Raw genomic sequence first — 21,462 nt, 5'->3', positions numbered from 1 at the left:
TTCCTCCTCCTGTAAATGTTGGTTGTCATGGTTGAAAGAGTCGGCACTCAGAGTACTGAGAGTGCCATGACAACCTGTCAACAAATCAAGCCATCCAAACATGACAAAAGAACTCTGATTGGTGACTTACAGTCAGGTAGTGAAGTCCTAGCCTTTTTAATTACCACAGCAGAGTTTGCCAAGACCTTTAAGTAAGCTCTGTTGCGAGAAGACATAGTGCACCAAATCCTGCTGAAATTCAGTGCAGTGATTGAGCTCACAACGCAAATATTTTACTTGCCATTTGGATCTAAAAGCACAAAAAAAGGACAGAAGGAAAAAAGAAAGAAATTACTAAGGAATTTCTGCATAAAGGTAGCAAAATAGTTGTCTTAGTATCAATATTACAGCTATTATCAGTGTCATGCTTCATGGGAAGAAGTTGGCCAAGCAGGTGCTGCTGCCGTCTGTGCTGGAAGACGATGACGCAGAAACAGAAAGTGGGAAGCTGCAGCTGGGGGAGGTAGGAAACCGACTATGCAGCCAAGTTTGCAAACTCTTGAGCAAGGGAAGTGTGAACGACCAGGTAGGTAAGATTAGATTCTTGAGACTGTTCAAAGGCAGAATTTCAAAAAGCTCGAGATTAAATAAGATATAGGAGACGGACTTTGGGTGAGAACTGAAAGCATGTTATAGACCTGTAAGAGCATAAAAGAGCATAATAGGTTTTAGAAATTGAGATCTTAACCAAATCTCTAGGCACGTCTAAGCACTTTCCTTGCCCTGGGCAAGGAAACACAGCCTCAAACGTACAGACTAAAGACCTGCTGCTTCCTTTTATAAACTGCTCTTTTAACCTGTGTACTCACATGAATGTATTTAAAAGAAGGGGCCTCAAAGTCATGTCCTTGTGTTTTAATTACACTTTTGGGTCCCACTGTATGAGAAATTCACTATCAGAGCTGTGCCCAAACATGTGCAGGACCTGTTCTGCTATGCTAACTAATTCTACTTATGTATTCTGGAAATAACAATATAAAGCATCACTGACTGAGACATATGTGAATGTACCATAAGCTTAGAAATAAACGGAGTGAAAGGGAGCAAAAATAGCTTGTGGTTGAAGAGGTTAAAGAGAGGTGGGAAGAATGGAGTGGGAGGATAGGGAAGTACTTTCAAAGATTATAAAAACAGAAGGATACGATCTTAAAGACACAAGCCCACACTGATGAACTAAACACTGTAGGTATTGGTTTTATTCTCCTGGCAGTAAAATCAATCAACTCTGCTCACACAGGCAGCGTACAACAGACAGGTTTGACGAGTCACGATGTCTTACTTTCTCATTTTCCATCTAGCCAAGAATGAGCCAGACAGAGGTTGATATGCGTGGGCCAAAAGACCAACACTCAAGCCCTGACAGGAACGTGCTAGACAGAGGCACAAGACACGAGGAAGACGAAGAAAAGGAGCCTGAAGTACAGGAGTGCCTGAGCTCTGATGAGGACTATGATACAGATTTGGAGCTCGAAGGTATAATTTAATTTTGGCAACCAAAAGGAGATCAATTGGGTGGGAATGTTACAATATTTTATCATGTTTTGATAGCAAGTCTTAATTTGCTCTTGTTCACACCATCTAAGATAAGGCAAAGCCCTTTTGTCACCCATCTGTTTTTTTCCTATCTGCCTTTCCATTTTCTCAAACACCAAATGACTTTAAAAAAAAAAAGACACTCCTACATGCACCCACCCACATATGTGGAGTCCTATTCTGCATGTTAATGATTTCATCTGTCTTTGTGTCAGGCTTCCTTTTCACCAGAAATGAAAACCATCTGGTATGAATGAGCTTTCCTGACAGGGCAAAATCAACAACAAGGGATATTTCAATGTCCCACTCAAAAGGTCCTTCAATGGGAAAATGTGCAATATCACTCCTTTTTACACAAAAGGTACGGAGCGTGAACGACTGAGACAGAGTGCTGTCTTTATGTTGCAGGTAAGGAGGCGGCATACGATCTGACGAGGCAGACATGCTATGTGACAGCGTGTAAAAAGTTCCGGGTGGTCCCTGCCTCTTATTTCCTGCAGCATATGCAAAATAGCACACTGGTTATGATGCATCGTGGCCTGGGGCCTCAGGTATAGTAAAAAATAAGGCAACATTTTTAAAATTATTAGAAAGACAAAAAGGCTGATACTTTCATGGAAGGCTTTGGAGTTTGAGTTTCTGGTGACAAAAGAAAAGATTGTCAATAGTGCAGGGGAAGATGATTAATTTCTTTATTCTGTAGCTCTTTTTCTCCCTAAATGTTCCTATTTTATTATTGTTTTAAGAAATATGTTTATTGTTAGTATCATAAGTAATAATAATGCAATAATGATAATAATAATATTACCAACAAAAACATTTATACATGTTATTAATAAGCGCATCTACAGTATTATGAAAAAAAAAGTATTGGGCCACCTCTTAAACCTTTAAATGTCATGATGATAGGGAGAATTTTTAAAGTGGTCTTGAACAGTTCTCCAGGGTTTCTGAACGTCTTTCAAAGGCTTTCATTGGACATTGGCTGCTTTTTCATTTTTAGTCCAGTCCTTTTACCTGACCATTTTCAGAAGAATGTTTTTTCTGTGTTTAGTACTGACCTATGAATCACTCAGGCACAATGAATCAATGAAACAGTGAACTCATTTTAAATTTTATCTTTAGGCACTTTGTTGCTATCAGTTGGTTGTAAAATACATTAAGTACAGGAATAAATTAAGTTACCACAGTGATTTAGCCAGGTACAAAGCGAGACACTTTTGTGATACAGAAAAGTCTCACTTTAAATTCCAAGTAGCTTGCAAAACCATTAATCTTAGTTTGTAGTGCACCTGTGAAACCTACCCCTCCTGGAGCTGGGTTCTGCCAAAGGTTTCTTCCTGTTAGTCCTGTAAGTCTAGGCCACTACAAAACCTTCATTTTTGTCAGCTGTGGTTTTTGTGAAGACTGGCTGTGTATCAGGCAGGAGTAGGACCCAAAAGCAGGACATATAAACACAAGGGGTAAACTAAAAGCAGCTTTATTTAACTGAAAGTAGGTACAAAAGTCAGAAAACATGTAAAACCACATCAATGAGACTTCAGGGGCAATATACTGCAAGGGAGGGCAAAACAATGAGGAACAACACCACAAAAAACAAAGGGAGATTCTGATCATATATACATGTCAGGTAATTAGGATTAGAACACAGCTGAACAGAATCTAGCTAATGAGACAAGGTGGAAGGAGGAAAACTGAACATCGCATACACAGCACAGGAGACTATCAAAATAAGACAGGAAGTAACACACAGACTGAGAGCAAGACAGACACGTGAACTTAAATGTAATGGAATGAGTTTCCTCCATTTGTTGATAATGACTTTCACTCTAAGGCTTTGTAATTCTTTTTGGACAAATAAATGTCAATGATTTTGTTTCCCAGCTGTTCTTGACTTTCTTTAAGTCACTGCATGATTTGTTGTTTTTTCTATTTAAGCGATTTATTGATTTGACAGGTGTAGCAGTAATTAGGCAAAGGTATGGCTAAAGAAATTAGACTTAGCTTTTCAAAAAAATCTGTTTATTCACAGTTTATTCATGGGTTATAAATGGGGCAATTATTTTCTCACTTGGGGCCAGGTAGTTTTGGATAATCATCACATAAAAACTGCATTTTGTATCTACGCGGACAAATATGCCAAAAAAAAACCCCAACCCCAGAGAGAGAGAAAATAAATCAGGAAAGAGCCAGAAAAAAAAGTGTTAGCATAAAACTAAACTGGTAGTTTGGCTGCAGCTGGCTGTTATTTTCAGTGATAGAAAGTAGTCAACTGGCCACTAGACACTACTGAGGCCCAGCATTTCCCTCGAACCAAAAAGCAGTACCAAGAGAGGAAAAAGCTGAATTTACATTTGCCAGGTGGCCAGGAATACAAAGATGTCCTCTGACCTAACAACATTCTGCCCTACTTCGTGTTGAAATTTAGTTCTACCCAAACAGTAAAATCAGATATTGCGATTTTAAGGTATTTAAAAGAAATAGTATACTGAAGGTAAAAATTTTAACTGCTTTCCATCAGCTTTGTATTCATTATATTCTGTGCAATTTTGGGATTTACAGTAATCAAACTATATTAATATCAGAGTTAGAGTGTTATTACCCCAAAAACCACAAATTAAACTGGAGACTGAAACCAAAACTTATTTAAAAAAAAAAAAAAAGAAGGGGGGGGGGGCTATTTTAATAATTGAGTAATCTAAGTAGTTAGAAGTTAGAAATTTAAAATTTAGTTTAATAAATTCAAGTAGTTTTAGAGTTTTGTTCCAAACAGACCGCACCAGAGAAACAGCCACACTGTGTTTAATATAGTCTTTGCAGCACTTTATGATTTCTCCCTTAGTGCATTTCATTTATTAGACCTGTCAATCTACACCCTCAGCAGCTATGCCTGGAACATTTCAAAGCAGACAATACAGCTAATTTTTTTCACAGTTTTTAGCCTTATCAGGGTCACTGAAAACATTTTTATCTGGTGTTAAAAAGTCAACACATCATTCAACATATTTCTTTCTGGCTTTAAACAGACTTTCAAGAGATGATTTTCAAGCTATTGAGGGTTAGGTACCAAAGAAAATGATGACACCATTATAAAACTGCGGTCATGCTGTATTAAAAACTGACACAGAAGGTTCAGGCCAACCCCCACAACCCTTCTCTTTTTGTGTAGAATGGAAGAATATCTCTCTTTTCTCTCCCTGGCTCACTCATCAGATCAGTTTCACCTGATGGAGGATATTTGAAATGAACCAACTGTGCAAAGGTCCTCACATGCATGTGAAAACATGCGTGTGAGTACCAGCTAGGCATGTTCAAAATCTTGTAACAGTATTTTAGATTAATCCAGGCTTTTACTCAGTGTTACTAATTCAAAGTCACATGGCTCCTTCAGGATAGATGATCATGAGATCTTTAGTAGTCAGTTCTGTGTCCAAGTCCAGCGCAGAGCGAGATTCAAAGATTTCAGTTCTTTTTCAAGGACACGGAACATAAATGGATCATCCCCAACACTTAATCATCTGTCTCCTATTGTGCTGATCCTCCTCCCAACAAAATACTTTAAACCAACCGAGGCAATCAAAACTTCAAAAGTTCACTGTGGTAGCAGTAGTAGTGATGCTACATTGTAAGTTTTATTAATAAAGTAAGCTATTGCTTCTTGGTGAGAAAAACACAAACAAATAAACACCATTGCATTGTTTAGATCATTTTCATTTCCATGCACTGACTGCAGCTTAGATTTTTTGAACAAGATGATGTAGCTGTAGATGATGTAGATGATTTAGATGTTGCTTATTAATTTGAAGAGCAAGAGCTTTAGCCAGCCTTAAAGTTAGATATTGTTGATTTGTCTTCTCTCCACTATTTTGTAAACCTAATGTGCAAAGTTTGCAAGCGTCCTTGGTCAGATTTGTGGTCAAGTTCTTTGCAGCTAACAGATACTTATCAAACAAAGCACGATTTGCATTTCACTGTGATGTTTTTCTTGTCTTAGCTAGTGGTAATGACCATTAAAGTTGCAGTAATGGATTTTTAGATGAGATAATAAAATATGCTATCAGGATTTTTACCTTAAAACATGTACCAAATCTACTCAAAACACATTAACACTAATATTGCTTTTCCTACATGATCTCCATACATTTGATTTATGCAGCAAGCCGTATTGTTAATTGTCACATTTTATCCTAAAGCCCCATTACGCTTTTCCTGCATCCCGTCTACAGTACTTGTTGTTGACAGCATTTGACAGTTCCGTTTGTAACAAGATAATCAATGTTATGACTTACCTGTCAGTTGTTTTCATTTTGTGGATACATAGCTTTGATGCTGTAGTCTGTTATATAGACCTCACCAATACTTACTCCATTATTTCACCTCTTAAGAAAACAAGCTTCTGTTCTTCTATTTTCATTCTATTGATCTATGCTGATAGAGAAAACCTATTTAATTACATGGTCCTGCTAAACATTAGAGACAAGATTATTATAGTGTCACAACCTGAAATAAACAGATTTGCACTACATTTAGTATTAAACATTAACATTTCCATACATATACACATCATTAAGGTTTCTTTATTATTCTTACAATATACTCATTTAAAAAAAGAAGAAGCACAAAACATTCAACAAAACAAAATTTAAAATTGTATTTTTGTCAATTATGACCCTTATCTATCCCTAGTAATCGATACTAATTACTGTCCTTTTTTTCATAGTAATCAGTGTAAAATACCTCTTTGGTTTTACATATCCGACTGAGGGATGAATACATTCTTTCCAAAACTGAAACTGGTCAGGCAGGGGCTTTCAGCTGCTGCACAGTTTGACATTTTTACAGGCTTGCACTGCTCTATAATGGTGTAAATGAAAGTTATAAAAGATAAATTCATTCCTCAACCAGCTCATTCCGTAGGTTCCAGCACCAGGAACATCATTCAGACAGATTAAATTGGATTTTAAATATGTCTTTATCTGTCATACACAAAGGGTAAAATCAAAAAGTGTGACTTCCAAAGGTTATCTGTTTTATGTCTAGGAAATTGATACGCTTTTTAAATCTTACAGAAATTTACTTTGCTTGCATTTAAACGTGATATACCCCGATGAGGCAGATTCTGTCCTATTTATCATCAAGTCGACTCAGTTAAGGCTTCATGCACTCAACTTTCTCATTAGCCATGCTAGAAACAATAATTTTCATGTGCTGTGAGTTTCATTTCTGACCTACGCCTCCACATCGCTCCCTTCTGCTTCATTTGTCTTGTACAGGTTTAATATTCCCCTCTCTTTCTCTGCCCACCTGTGTGAGTACATCTTTTAACAGGAATGCAGATAAGAATATATACTGCTGTGAACAAACAGAAGAAATTCACTTTGAGGATGGGTTGGGGGGGTATGGTTGTGTATTTTCAGGGCACCAAAGCACTGGCGGTTCCCCTGGTAACCAACACTTCAATACTGCGGCTGAACCTGCGAGATAATTGGATGGAAGGCATGGGTGGAGCTGCTATAGCTGAGATGTTAAAAGGAAATTGCTACATTACAGGTGGTTTTACTGTGATTTACTGTGGACTCAACACGTTGTGTTCTTTTTTTCTTTATACTTCTTAATGGCAAAGGTGGGACCCCAACATCAACATATTCAACATTTTCCGCCAATAAATATAAAACACTTACCATCTCAAGTTTCCCTTTTATATCTGTTCTTTCTCATATTGCACTACTTGTATGTGCAGTTTGGAACATGAGAACACTCTAAAGAGAAGAACACCTATATATGGTTCCTCTACATATCATTATCCCAAAGCCTTAAAGTCCCATAAGGTGAAATTTATCCTATACACAAGATCATTGTTAGAACAAATCATTATACTGTGCAAGAAATTTCAATTTCCTGTAGGAACATGTTACTTTGTTGCAATTTATAATAAGATCTTGTGCAAACAACTTCAGATGCACACAGTCACATATTAGAGACAACACAGCTAATCAAGTTTTAACTCAGGAATGTCATGTTGTTTTTATGTATTTTTTGCATAACATATTATATATTTGTCTGATAATTTCCACATTTTGTCTGATCAGTTCCTAACAACATTTAAATTTACAATAATGAATCACACCGCAGTGGGGAATATATTTCATCACAGTCTTACTGAAAGTGCAGTAACTAGTTTACGAATATTCCTCCATTGTTATCTTCTTCAATGCTATGTGTCAACATACTGCAGACCAGCTACCTGAACTTTACCCCCACAAAGGTTGATTATCTCATTAATAAATTTACATCTTCACTGTATATGATTCCAGATACAGTAGAAAATGAAAAAGCATCAAATCACAAGTATTTGATTCTCTGGTATAACTCTCAAAAATGCACCATAAAAGAGATAACTTGTAAGCTGGAGTGGAAATTGTCTCACCAATTTAGAAGATCATCATTTAGCAAATAGTTTGTTGCTCTATAAAAATAAATAAATAAAAAATCCACAAAGCTAGAACATCTTCATCATTGATTGAAAAAATAAGAACATTTGAGTTGGCTTCAGTAATTCCTCCAAATCATCAATGTGTTTTTTTAGATTCCATTCCTACAAGAGTGTTCAAAGAAGTCCTACCATTAACCTTTAATGCTTCAATCTTAAATATGTCTCTATTAAGCTACATATCACGGGCCTTTAAGATGGCAGTAGTTAAACCACTATTTAAAAAGCTAATTATAAGCCAAGCTCCAACATTCTTATTCTCTCATAATAATAGAGTAGTTGTAAAAAAGCTAACTGATCATCGGTTGAGGAATGGTTAATTGAAAGAGTTTTAGTCGGGCTTCAGAGCTCATCACAGTACAGAAAGAGATTTAGTGAATGTTACAAATTATCTTCTTATGGCCTCTGTTAAAAAGTCCTTGGGCCAGGGCATGCGTTACCTGCATGGGAGGAGCATGATTCCCCCAAGGGCCAACAGCCAATCAGAATGCTCACCCATTCTCTCCTTGCTGTGGCAATTAAAAGTGTAGTCGGAGAGTAACGCTGCTGCAGGCAAGTTATGGACTTGAGTTGAATCGGACTAAGGCGGGCAAGTAACCACATCCTTACTTGCCAGAGAGTGTGTGTGTTCGATGTGGGCTCGTGGCAAATAAAGTTCTTCCACTCTGACATCATTCCCCGTCTCTGACCGGATTTTATTACCAGGTAACAGTACCGAATCACGTTTCAGAGATAGTGGTCCAGGGCGTCCGCTATAACAAGTGGTCCTCGGAGCCAGATCTGATCCCTGTAATAAAAGCATGGAAGAACAGCACGCCAGGAGACACCAGGCTCTTCCTGCCCATCTTCGAGGAGTGACTATCTCCCCCGGGGGAGATCATCACTTCCCAGATCAGCACACACTCCCCCGCCGCGTTGGAGACATGAGGAGGAGCCTGGTGGGGCTCATGGATCTCCTCGGTCTGAATCTCCGGTCACTCAGGATAGTTTCCAGTCTGGATGGGACATCAGGGATCGATGGGAAGAGGACACCGAAATGTTGCAGCAGGAGAATAATAGATTGAGAAGCGAGCAGAAAGCCTTGCTGGAAGCATTGGACCAGTTGCGATTGTAGAATGCAGAGCTGGCTAAGAAAAGTGACCAGAGAATGGGCCAGCTTCACCCCCAGGCTACAAATGAGACAGAGCAGTTACGTGAGCAACTCAACCACCTCAGCAGTGTTATTACTCAGTTGCAGAGTGCATGTGATACACGACCTCCTCAACAGTTCAAGCGAAGGGACCAGTCTGCCAAGCTGGATCGGCAGGCCAGTCCTGGCCATCACAGTGGAGCAGAGTCTGATGGTGGCAAGAAACTGCATGCAGCTTCAATCCAAGGAGTTAAGGGACACATTCTCCCAGGACTTGATATGACAATGCCATATGAGGGGGCTCTGCGGGAACCTGTTAGGCAGCCAGATTCAGCTTGTCAGCACCCTTAAGAACATATAGCAACACGCCGGCATTCTCTCGAAAGGTACGCTGTTCATTCCAGACATCTTACCCGTCCCTCGAAGAGGATGGCAGCATCGGTATTGGACACCCAGCACTCTCGACGAAGAAGTTGTGATTACTCACCTGAGGGTTTCACCTTGTCAGAGAGAAAACAGCATGCAGCATCATCGTGTCACCCTCGCAGTTTGGACAGGGATTATTACCGTTTCCCAGAGCTGCCAACTGGAGGTTGGGATTGCCCCCATCGAGAGTATGGGTCGCATTACCAGGCCCCTCCAAGACCCGCGCACTCGGAGTACTATTCGTACTCTAGATCCCGACAGCCGAGCCCGGTGGGGGGTCAGGAGCGCTATTATAGGGGGTCAGCACCTACAATCCCATATTTTGTACACCCAAATCCTCAAGAGTTTGCAAGGCTGAGGATCGCATTGGAAAAAAATATCCTCCCAGCCGACGCAACAGAACAGTTTAAATTCCAAATACTGGTAGACCATCTTAAGCTGGAGGAGGCCCTGCTTATTGCTGACTCCTATAGCCATTCTAGGCACACTTATACCAACACAATGGATGCCCTCAACCAGGAGTATGGACAGCCGCATCAACTAGCACTCCAGCGTATAGCAGAGTTAATGGACGGGCCACCTGTTATGTCAGGAGATACCAAGACCTTCAGGATGTTTGCACTAAAGGTAGGCTCCCTGGTCAGCATGCTTGCACAATTAGGAAGGAAAGGAATTGTGGAGCTGGAATTTGGGTCCCACGTGTCAAGGTTGCTTGAAAAACTGCCGCATGATTTGAGGTCCAGCTTCCGTCGATATATTCATCTTCAAACCATCCCCATTCCTACACTGACTGACTTCTCACACTGGCTTGAATATGAGCTGCAGGTGCAAGTCGACATGGCATGGTTCAGCTCAAAGAGAGCAACGTTTCTGATGGCAGAGGACAGGAGGAAGTTCACCGGTAAGACAACCACAATACTGTTGAACACTGAGCCCCAAGAATCTGGTGCCGCTCCAACAGTGGCAGCAGCCAAACACAATGGGAAGAAGTATTGTCCTTATTGCAACAGCGTCGATCACTCTTTAAACAACTGCTCAAATTTCAGACAGCTACACAAAGCACAAAGGCATCACTGGATCAAGAGTAACAACCGGTGCTGGTGCTGTGGGAGGACCCACCATGCTGCAGAATGCGATCTAAAGATGCGCTGTAAGACATGCAACCAACAACATCTCCTTGTCCTCCACAAACTCAATGACAGGTCCACTAAAAATGTGCAAGCCGCCCAGGCCTCTTCTGCAACAACAGGCTCAGGTACTACACGAGTTGGAGAGGAAGAGTTGTACATTGACAAACCACTAGGAGGATGTAAAGTCCTATTGAAAATCAGTTTTACTGAGGAATGGCGATCGAGTCCTAGAGACTTATGCTGTCTTGGATGACGGGTCTGAGCGGACCATCCTTCTCAGGACCACTGCGCAGCAGTTAGGGTTAAAGGGGCAGAGCGGAGGTTGTTAAAGTCATCAGAGAAGGTCCTTTGCTACACAACTGAGATTCAGAGACTACAACGTGAAGGTTTTGTTGTCAAGCTTGAGCCTGGAGCTGACAACACTCCTGCTAGCTGGTATATCCCACACCAAATGGTGCAGCATAACGGCAAGAATCGAGTTGTGTTCAATTGCTCATTCCAGTTCCAGGGGCAGAGCCTCAATGACCATCTCCTCCCTGGACCTACTTTGGGGCCAACCCTCCTGGCAGTGCTTTTGAGGTTTCGACAGCACCCCGTCACCTTCAGCAGCAACATCCGTAGGATGTTCCATCAGGTCCGCCTACTAAAAGAAGACCAGCCACTCCTCCGATTCCTCTGGCGGGACTGTAAACGTGACGACCCCCCTTTTGTATAGGAGTGGAGAGTACTCCCTTTCGGCACCACATGTAGCCCCTGCTGCGCTATCTTTGGGGAAGACGTCCGTGAGACTGTGATGTAATCATTCTATGTCGACAACTGCCTCCGGAGCTTGGCGACAGAGGTAGAAGCTAAAGTACTTGTGGAGAAACTACAGAAGCTTCTGGCTGATGGAGGTTTTGAGTTAAGACAATGGGCCAGTAACCAGCCCTCAATCATCAGCCACCTGCCCCCAGAGCTTAGATCAGACAGCGCTGAGCTCTGGATCACACATGGCAAACCTGATCAGAAAGAAGCTGCACTGGGGCTCCATTGGCACTGCTCATCAGACAGGCTGTACTACAAGCTCCACACTCTTGACCATCCTCAAGTGACCCTGCGCACAGTCTACAAGGTTTTAGCGAGTCAGTACGACTGACTTGGCTACATTGTGCCATACACCACAAGAGCTAAGATTATCGTTCAGCAGATGTGGGCTTCACGGACTGACTGGGATGACCCCAACCTTCCTAAGGACCTTCTCCAGGCCTGGAATGAATGGGAGCAGGACTACATGGATGTACTATAGATTGGAGGTTTAATAGTCATGTGTTCACAAGATTAAAACAAAAAACAAGCCCAATTAATCTTTAGATGGATATGAAAAGTAAATGAGTCATGTTTACTGAAAAACACTGAAGCCAGTGATACCATGCTGTTATCATCAGCAGGCTATCAAGCTCCATTGACCACTCTATCATGTTTATGTGAACGATAAAGATAATCTTTTTCTGTTGAGGCTGGCAGAATTGTTGTAAGTATAAAACTGGTTTAAACAGAACGTTTGACCTTATGACTTATAGAAAGTGAAGGTATCACTGAATACAAGATAATGGTGGAGGTCAGCGTGAATGTCTGTAAATGTGCACACTTACAAAATGTTTTACTGAGAGACACAAATGTTGACCTAAGGGTGGTGCTTGAAGAAAACTACCTTATTGGGATTCATCATTAGAGCAGTCTATCCAGTCTGTTTCAGTAAAAGCCAAAGCATGTTGCAGCTGCTGCTGGTGCTAGATAAAATATTAGGGATCAGGAGAAGTAGTTATAATTCAGTTTCGGGGGGGATAGGAACGCCTGTAATCGTGAACCAAATTGCTGGTCCAGTTGATTTGCTGCAGTTGAAATGCACATTGTCACTATATACTAAATGCATCATTTCTCAGTTACTTTTGTGTTTTGTGTTTTCAGATGGTGATAAGCCATCAAAAAATCCAACTTAATTCATTTTTAATTTAAAAATTAGTTGATTAACTTAAATAGTATGCAATAGCTAGGAAGGTCATTTCAGACACATTGCTGTAGTAGTGAGAAGACAGTATCTAAAAACAGTGATTTATTTTTCAGATTCAAAAGCTTTATCAAATGCACTCCCCAGCTAAACCTATCGCATTTAAACTGAATTTTCCTCTACCTCCTCCCAAAGGAAATTTACTCCAAAAATAGAGACAGTATGTGAGAAATATGTGAAATTCAGAAAAAATAAAGCAGAGGAAATGATTCATCTTTTTTTGTGAAATACTGTACTGCAATAATGACAATTACCAAATGCTCAAAAACATTTTGAGAGTGCTATTTGGTCTTTTTGGAACCTTCTTGTGTTTAGTTTACTTGCCACTTTTATTGGTCTCTTTTCACCTTGCATGATGTTTCAATTTGTGTGTCAATCCCAGAGGTGGACCTGTCCAATAACAATCTAGAGGTTTATGGAGCCAAAGCCATAGCTGGTATGCTTAAAGAGAACAGCACCCTGGTGAGACTCATTCTGTCAGGAAACCATTTTACAGACCGGTCCACTGAACACCTCTGCCCAGCGCTGATCACCAACACCAAACTACAGCACCTCGACCTCAGCTACAATGCTCTGGGGGAGAGTGCAGGTAGCAAAGTAATTAGTTTTGTAAAGGTCTCGTAGTTTCTATAAGGCTGTAGCCTTTCAAAGATTGAAACAGTACCCATGACTCCAGTTTTTATTAAGATGATATTAAAGATTTGTGCAAGAGATACAGTTTTTCACATATTTTCCATTAACAGCACCAGATAACTGAACTTCAGGACCTAGAAATTATATGTTGCATCAATAAATCGCAAAAGACCTTAAGGCAGTGTGGGGAATAGGATGTAAATTCTTTTTCTTTGCTTTTCATCTTAATTTGGGCCTTTAAAAAAATCTGCCCTCTGATTTCCTGATTTCCACGAGAAACCAGCAGCAGAGATTAGAAGGCACAGACAAGATCCATTACTAATGTTGGCCTAAGGTGTAGCTGCTAGTTTTAATTTTGGTTAGCCAGATAGGATTAAAGGGTTAACTGGGCAAACTGGAGAGCACAGTCCAAAATATTAGTGTAGACTACTACCCGCCCGCCCTATATAATTGTCCTGTAATTTCACTTACAGTGTAGATAAAACCATTGAAAATATAAGGCACACAACTATTTAAATACACTCATTGGTGCATAGTTTCCCTTTCCATCTTTTGAAGATAGTTTTTAAAGACAAGCAAAATAATTTATTTAAGGATTTTATTGCCTAAAATCAACGTTATTCTGTGTTTACTTTTCTTTTTTATCTGTACATAAATGAGTAGAACAAAATTGATATAGGATTTTTAAGGCCAAGAGATAACAATACAGAAAATTGTATATACATATTAGCCAGTATTCGTTTTTCTTTCAGGCACACAAAACATAAACAGATTTCCTAGCATTTGTTATCTATAGTTATTTGTCTAGAGTGCCCTCTGTTGGACAAACTATGTAATGCCAATACTCATAACATGGCTAAAGAATGTTTCTCCCACTACTTACTTACTTTTTTTTAATCACACGTTATAAATACTGATATCTGTAGATCAGCAAGTAGTAATATCATCCTTTGTATCAGCCCACCCATAAATTGGTTGGATACCATCAATGATTATTTTCAATATGCCAATAGCTGCTGAAGTCATCGTATATGCTATTTTTGCTCTCTTTTCCATTTATAATTAATGTACAATAAAGGCCTGTGAAGTGACTATTACTGCAGATTTATTTAACATTAGGACTATACTGTATGTAAGCATGTAAGCAGAAGGGGGGTGGGAGAGGGGTTCTGCTGTCATAAAAGATTTTGCCATAATGGTGCAGCCTTATCTCCAAGCAGTCATAAGACAGCATGCAGCAGCAGATTGTGGCATTCAAAGGTCAAGCACATTTCGCCTTCATTAAAACCTCTTTCAATTATCATGCGGATGAGCTTTGTGACAGGCACCTTGTGGAAGAATGGCAGACCAGAGCACTGAGCATCTGATATAGATAATTGAAAATAAATCTACATGAGGGAAAGAGGACACCACCATATCTTATCGCTATGATTCATCCCCACATGCTCTATCCTGTATTCCTCAATGCTTCTGCTGATATGTCAAAGTACATTTTTATGTGTTTTAAGCGCACTCTAGCATGTACCAAAAGTGTACCAGTCAAACACACTGACATTCATGCTATGGCATTATGGCTTTTCCAGCTGAGCACATTATCTTGAGTGATTATGAACCACCGAGTGTCATGCAGTTTTTTATATTTATGGAAAATGTCAGTGACATGATGAGGGGTATATATTTTTGTCCAAGATAGTTACCTCTATAGTCGTCACTCAGTAAAGCGTTAAGGGAATATAGTGGAGATGATACAATATATTACATTAGATACACATTATAATTATTCATGAATAATGAATAAACAGACTCACTATTTCTAAACAAGCCTTTATATGAGGATGAGTACATTTCATTGTTTTAAAAATGCAATAATGCAACTATTTATTTTATCAAATTGCTCTGAATTATTCTTATGTTCATTTTCTATTTTCACAAGGGGAACACATGGGAGATGCTCTGTCTGAGAACACCGGGCTGAGATCGCTAAACCTGGCATGGAATTGCATTCGACAAAAAGGAGCAGTAATGCTGGCCAATGGTCTTGGGGTAATACACTTGGACATGAATGTGTAAATCCTAGATTAGCTTTCTGACCTTATGCAAGACAAAGAAGATCTAATGGTACAGTGAAAAATAAGACTAAAGTACATTGATTAGTTGAAGCCATCAAATAACAAATTATCCTAAGTTAAAATAGCGGTATGTCAAATGAAAGTGGCTAAAAATATCACATCTGGTGTTAGGCATAAATAATTTACCAGTCAAGTAAAAATATTTAACTTCATGTGCATAACCAAAAAATGTATACTTGAATCTAGTAACCCTCCATTTTCCAACTCCACATCCCAGTTACATCAGATTTTGCACAACTTCCCCTAAAGCTATGAAAGGCTTTATATAACTTCCTCATATCTGCATTTGTAACCAATGAAACCAGTAAAAAAAAAAAAAAAAACACAAAACATGAAAGTAAGTCCCTCTTTAAAATGGCCTTGAACTGAAAAATTGGGAATCCAATAAAAGGAAAGTACAAAAAAAAAAAAAACGTTTGTGAACTGTACCTTTGGCCACCCACCTTTGACAATATTTATACATAAAGCGATCTGTTTATCTGAATTGATAATGACTGAAATTTTGACTAAGTGGAGTGGAAACTCCCAAACCAGGGATACTTATCTGGTAAAAGAATTATAACAACATCATAATGATGCTACACTGACATCAAAACCTATTAAGATTAATAATATGGTAATTGCTAATTGCAGACGACATCTCATATCTTGGCTGACTCCCTTATCCTGCTTTGTGAAGCAGCCCCCCAGGCAGGTATTCATCAAGCATCTCACTGCAAGAGAAGCTATACAGTAGTTTTCCTTTCCCTATCTTATTGACCAACATGGCCAAGTGGACCCTGATCACTGGCAGGTGTGATTGATTCACACCCTGGCAGGGATTTTTAATTCAGAATCTATACTTCACTGTCATTTTTAAAGTAAGATATTTCTTTTGTTGAGATTTAATCTTGTTAGAGAACTTGTTCAAGTTGTCCCTTTAAGTATTGATACATTCTTTTGTGTGTTTCAGGAAAATGTTTTTCTTAGAATACTGGATCTGTCATTTAATGGCTTTGGGAAAGAAGGAGCCAGTGCTTTAGGACAGGCTCTTAAAGAGAACAATGTTTTAGAAGAGTTAAATATCAGGTATGTGTCTTTGTTGTGTTACTATCGAATGATCAGATTAGTGAGTAGAAATTGAGAGCTCAAGCCACGATCATTTTCACAAATTAGAATTCACAATCTTATCTTTCACATTGTTTATAAACTTCCTGGCGAGTTCAAACTACTCTTCCAGACTGATTCTAATCGATCTTAAATGGTGATTACCCTTTTTCTTAAAGAAAGAAATCAAATAATCCAGTTTCCTCTGCCGTTTGCTTAACTTTTTTAGTAAAACAGAGCTTGCTTTACAAATTCACTTGGATGAATAATGCCATTTAAAAAAGTAACACTTTATGATTGCTTCCCTCACACTCCAACACACACTCTTGTTTTCTGCTTTTGTTTCTCGCCACAGTAACAACCGAATACCCCCTGAAGGAGCGATCCACCTCGCCATGGGCCTCAAAGTAAACAAGACAATCAAGTCCCTGAATGTAAGCTGCTGAAAAGAGATTGGTTCTAGCTTCACGAGCAATGGGGGGCATCAGTGGATAAAATAGGATAAATAAATGGATCAGTGTACTTCATTTTAATGTAAATGCTCAAGCTGAATTGTCAGGTGCTCAGCTCAGCTGACTGAAAAAGTTATAGAGAACATGCTAAATTGAGTTAAATTCTGCCAATCGGATACTGACTGCTTGTGCGCTCCTGTGTTCGAAATCTTTCATAGCATATGCAAGTTTTAAAATGTACGCAAACTAATGAACAATCTTTGAAGATTAATCAATTGAAAATTCTTTGATATGCGAAGCATCCAAATATTCCTGAAACAAATTATACTTTGTTTGAAAGCATAAAGGTTCACAATAAAATAATAAAATCATTGTGAGAAACTCAGACTAAGCAACAATAGCAGCAGTTGCTTCTTTTAATATGATAGCACACTAACCCAATTGTGAATATAGCTGAAATAGTAGTCCTGGGTGGTCTTTGTCATTGTTTTTTATTTTTTCAGCTTATAATGCTTTCAGGCGGTGAAAAGTCTGTGCTGCCGGCAGGACATTTAAGCACTTGTACTCTCTTTCTAAGAAGCAATTGTTTTGATAGCTGCAGTATATTGTTTTTAGCATTGTCTTTTTCAGACCTTAAAAAAGATGTTGTTTGGATGACAGCATATTTTGCCCAATATATAAAATCTGTTTCAGTCATGATGATTCCTTTCCAGAGGCACGAGCTGCAATTTCCATAGGCATTGATATACCCCCATACCATCAGAGGTATGCAGGATTTTAAACTAAGTTTTGATAATAAGTCAGACAGTCCCTCTCCTCTTTAATCTGGAGGATGCAGGGCCCATGATTTCCACAACGAGTTTCAAATTTTGACTTGTCTAACCACAGAACAGTTTTCCACTTTGCCTCAGTCCATTTTAAATTAGCTTTGGCTGACAGAAGATGGCATTTCTGGATAATGTTCACATATCTTTGCATCACAGAGCTTTAACCTGCATTTGTGGATGGCACGGCGAACTGTGGTCACAGAATTCTGGAAGTGTTCCTTAGTTCAGTTTCCCTGATAGACACCCTGTCTGTTTTTAAAGGCAGTGCTGCTCTAAGATACTCTTTTCATACCTAATCATTTTCCTGACCTGTACTCAGTTTTTCCAGATGTTTCTTTCTAGTAAGCTATTTTTTTAGCCTTTTTTTACTCCTCTTTGGAGACGTGTTGCTGAATTAAAAATGGCATAATATTCTTCATGAAATAGTAAAATGTCTTGGTTTAAGCATTTGAATTGTTTTCTATCTTCTACTGTGAATAAAATATGAGTTTATGACATTTTTACATTTCATTACATTTTTTGCTCTCTGTTTTATTTTGTTTCTGTTAACATTTTCATTTTGGAATTGTGTTTGCACCTATACTGACTTCATTATTTGAAATGCTGGTTTCTCATGAGCGAACTGTCTCCAAACTTTTAGTCATCATTTAAAAAGAGGTGTGTGTGTGTGTGTGTGTGTGTGTGTGTGTGTGTGTGTGTGTGTGTGTGTGTGTGTGTGTGTGTGTGTGTGTGTGTGTGTGTGTGTGTGTGTGTGAAGGAAATCTCCGTCCCTGGTTTCTCCGTGGATCGGGTTTCCTCCGAGGCGTGGGCACCTATAAGCAGAGTTTTGTATAAGATTCAAAATTATTCAAAGTAACACTCAGGTATGCCGTTCAGCTGGGTTAGTTACGACGTCGGGAGCAGTTAGGAGAACAAAATGATACAGAGACTGTTCAGGTTGCTTTCCCAAAATCAACTCAAAGGTTTATTCATCAGACAACAGTTTATATAGAGGAAAAAGGTTCGTGTGTCAGCAGATTCTCAGTTCAAACCGGTACAGACCAAATAAGGAAACGTCTTCCTGCCCTCTGAGCAAAGAAGTATCCTTTGTATAGTTTATCAGTTCAACTACAATTTATGATTATCCCAGCAAAATACACTCCTAGACATAGAATACAGAGTTCTTTCATTAGTGAATTCTGAAACAAACCACCTGGCCTTTAACAAGCCTTGTTCTAAGAGATAAAGAAGGGAAGATGGGAGTAAGGGAGTGATCTCTGTGGTGTTTTCAATCTTGAGGTACCATCCTGTGATTCTTACACATTAATTCTTGGGTCACAGAGAAAGAGAAAAACAACTAGTAAATGGGCCTTATTGAGTAACAGTTTTCCTGTATAATATCACTATAAAACAATATCCTGTGTGTGTGTGCGCACGCGTGTGTGTGTGTGTGTGTGCGTGTGTGTGTGTGTGTGTGCGTGTGTGTGTGTGTGTGTGTGTGTGTGTGTGGTGTTAAGAAGGTGAATTTGTATCTGCTTCTATTATTTCAGCTGTATTTTTCCTTGTATATTGTTTAGATTGACTCTGGAGAATTACATAATGCAAATTTTGAATTAAAATAATAATAGACCAAAACCATCCCAGGAATAAAGGAATAAGCTGGCATTTGGGGACATACCATAGATATAAATGAATGTCTACCTCTACCAGCTGGTTAGTTTAGTGGAGTATAAACACTGAAAAATAGTGGCTCTGTGATTACACAGTCTGCCTAACACTGTCTGACGTGTTGTAGTTTGTTTAATCTGTAGAAAAACTAAAGCGTAAGGAAAAACAGTTTCCAGTTTTATGGGAATTACAAGTACAGCTTTCTTGGCATTAAGCGGTATAACAGCAAAGACTCCAGGAAGTTATTGGTTCCTTCCCAGAACCCACATAAACAGCTAATTATCATTTTTACAAAAAAAATTGCATTCAACTAGTTAATTATTGAATTTCATAAGTGCTCTTGGCTGGACTTGGCTAAGTTAATTGACTAACTTCACGGGAGCTGAACAGATGTGAGAAGTGTACCGATTTTGGCATTTAAATCTCCACCAGAATAAGAAAACATGATGAACTATTTTTTGTACATAGCTTCACTGAGGAGATATGATGATATGAAGGGTAGAAATATTTTTTAAAGTCAATAATAGGAAGGTTCTTCATCACTTGCCTATCCAGAACATAACAATTTTTGCTGTTTTTTCTTGTGTACTGTGTGTAACCAGATTGGTAGGAACCCCATCCTGAATGCTGGATGCTATGGGATCCTTAAATCTGTACAGGACAACCCAGATTCAGCCTTGGAGACTTTAGACTTTTCAGTAAGTCACACGTCTTAGGTCCTTGACATTTTTTCCAAGTGTTCTCTTATTCACTAGTTCCTCTGTGTATCACTTTCTCTAGGACATCACAGTAAGCCGGGATTTTGACGACTTGTATACAGCAGTGAAAGAAATATTCCCTGCGCTTAGAGTAAATCATGGGGGCCGCTTTGGCACATTCAGCAAAGCAAAAGCTTGAAAAGTGTTACTGTAATTGCTGTACTTTTATGCCAGCAAAGATGGAAGAAATCTTGTCAAAGCCCTATGGACGTTTTCATCAACAGATAAACCAAAGGATGCATGCCTGCAAAAATATAACTTTTAAAAAGATGTCTTTTTTTGTTGTTAAAGAGCCATGAGAGCATATCCTTCTGAATAAAATGCACTGTGAATAAATAAAACTTCTTAAATACCCAATCAATTGAAAATAAAAGCAATTCAGATGCTCATTTTCCAGTAGAAACACCATGTGTGTAGTGTTTAAAACAAATTTATTTGATGAAGTCATAGAAAATAGGCATAAAATAGAGGTATTGAGTATGATTCTTTTTAGATATGATCTGATTTGATGTTATATAATGTCAGTGGGTAGAATGATGGAGAGGATCAGAGAGCACTGTATTGTGTATGAAAAGAAGTGAAAGTGGGTTGCACAAAAAGGATTTAAGTACTGCATGACTAGTCTAGAAAAACCAGCTTTGAAAGAACAGTCCACTATTAGATAAGAGACCTGTTTACTGAGGCAGGACAACTCGAGCTGTGTTAGATACATACAGTGAGCTGTCATTTGTATGCATGTACTGTATCTCTCCCACACACCACTAAATGATCTTAAGCCAAGTTATTTTATTCCAGAACACTGTATGTAACATGTAATGTATATGCATTTGAATACATTTGACAACTAATTGGTTTATTTTGGGGCTTTTTAATAGCTTGTAGGGATTTGGGTCATCTTACGACTACATTTGCATATTTTTTCATTAACAAATAATCAATACTTATTACTATTACTACTTTAGTTACATATGTACTGTATCATAGAATTAAACCCTCTGATCATTTGGCTGCAAACAACATAAAATGATTTTGAAATCAGTCGAACTATTGCATATGTGATAAACACTTACTGGCACAACTTCACCTCCTTCCAAAGTACATGGAAAGGAGCAATAGTCTAGAGATTGAAGCTTTCG

At 38.9% G+C, this 21,462-nt stretch overlaps 1 protein-coding gene across 2 annotated transcripts; it reads left to right on the top strand.

Moving 5' to 3' along the window:
- Positions 1-119: 119 nt before the first annotated feature.
- On the top strand, positions 120-20,729 carry lrrc74b (leucine rich repeat containing 74B). 2 transcript variants are annotated; one of them, XM_004566696.3, is made up of 10 exons: positions 120-502; positions 1,338-1,512; positions 1,981-2,123; positions 6,990-7,122; positions 13,177-13,383; positions 15,361-15,470; positions 16,509-16,624; positions 16,998-17,076; positions 20,171-20,266; positions 20,349-20,729. In XM_004566696.3, exons 1-10 carry the CDS (start codon positions 404-406, stop codon positions 20,463-20,465), a joined length of 1,275 nt encoding a protein of 424 aa, XP_004566753.2. In that variant the 5' UTR covers positions 120-403; the 3' UTR covers positions 20,466-20,729. The 2 variants fall into 2 exon arrangements, with proteins under 2 accessions (XP_004566753.2, XP_004566755.2); XM_004566698.3 differs by lacking the exon at positions 13,177-13,383.
- Positions 20,730-21,462: the final 733 nt, after the last annotated feature.

The sequence above is a fragment of the Maylandia zebra genome, linkage group LG12 (genome assembly GCF_041146795.1).
Source record: "Maylandia zebra isolate NMK-2024a linkage group LG12, Mzebra_GT3a, whole genome shotgun sequence".
In the NCBI taxonomy this organism is placed as follows: Eukaryota; Metazoa; Chordata; class Actinopteri; order Cichliformes; family Cichlidae; genus Maylandia; species Maylandia zebra.
This window is presented reverse-complemented; position numbering and strand designations above follow the sequence as displayed.

What these genes read in the sequence shown, in the direction of transcription:
- lrrc74b (XM_004566696.3), top strand. Translation starts at nt 404, where the DNA reads ATGCTTCATGGGAAGAAGTTGGCCAAGCAGGTGCTGCTGCCGTCTGTG. An exon ending in ATCGTGGCCTGGGGCCTCAG is followed by an intron (nt 2,124 to 6,989) that starts GTATAGTAAAAA and finishes GTGTATTTTCAG; the next exon opens with GGCACCAAAGCACTGGCGGT. An exon ending in TGCTCTGGGGGAGAGTGCAG is followed by an intron (nt 13,384 to 15,360) that starts GTAGCAAAGTAA and finishes TATTTTCACAAG; the next exon opens with GGGAACACATGGGAGATGCT.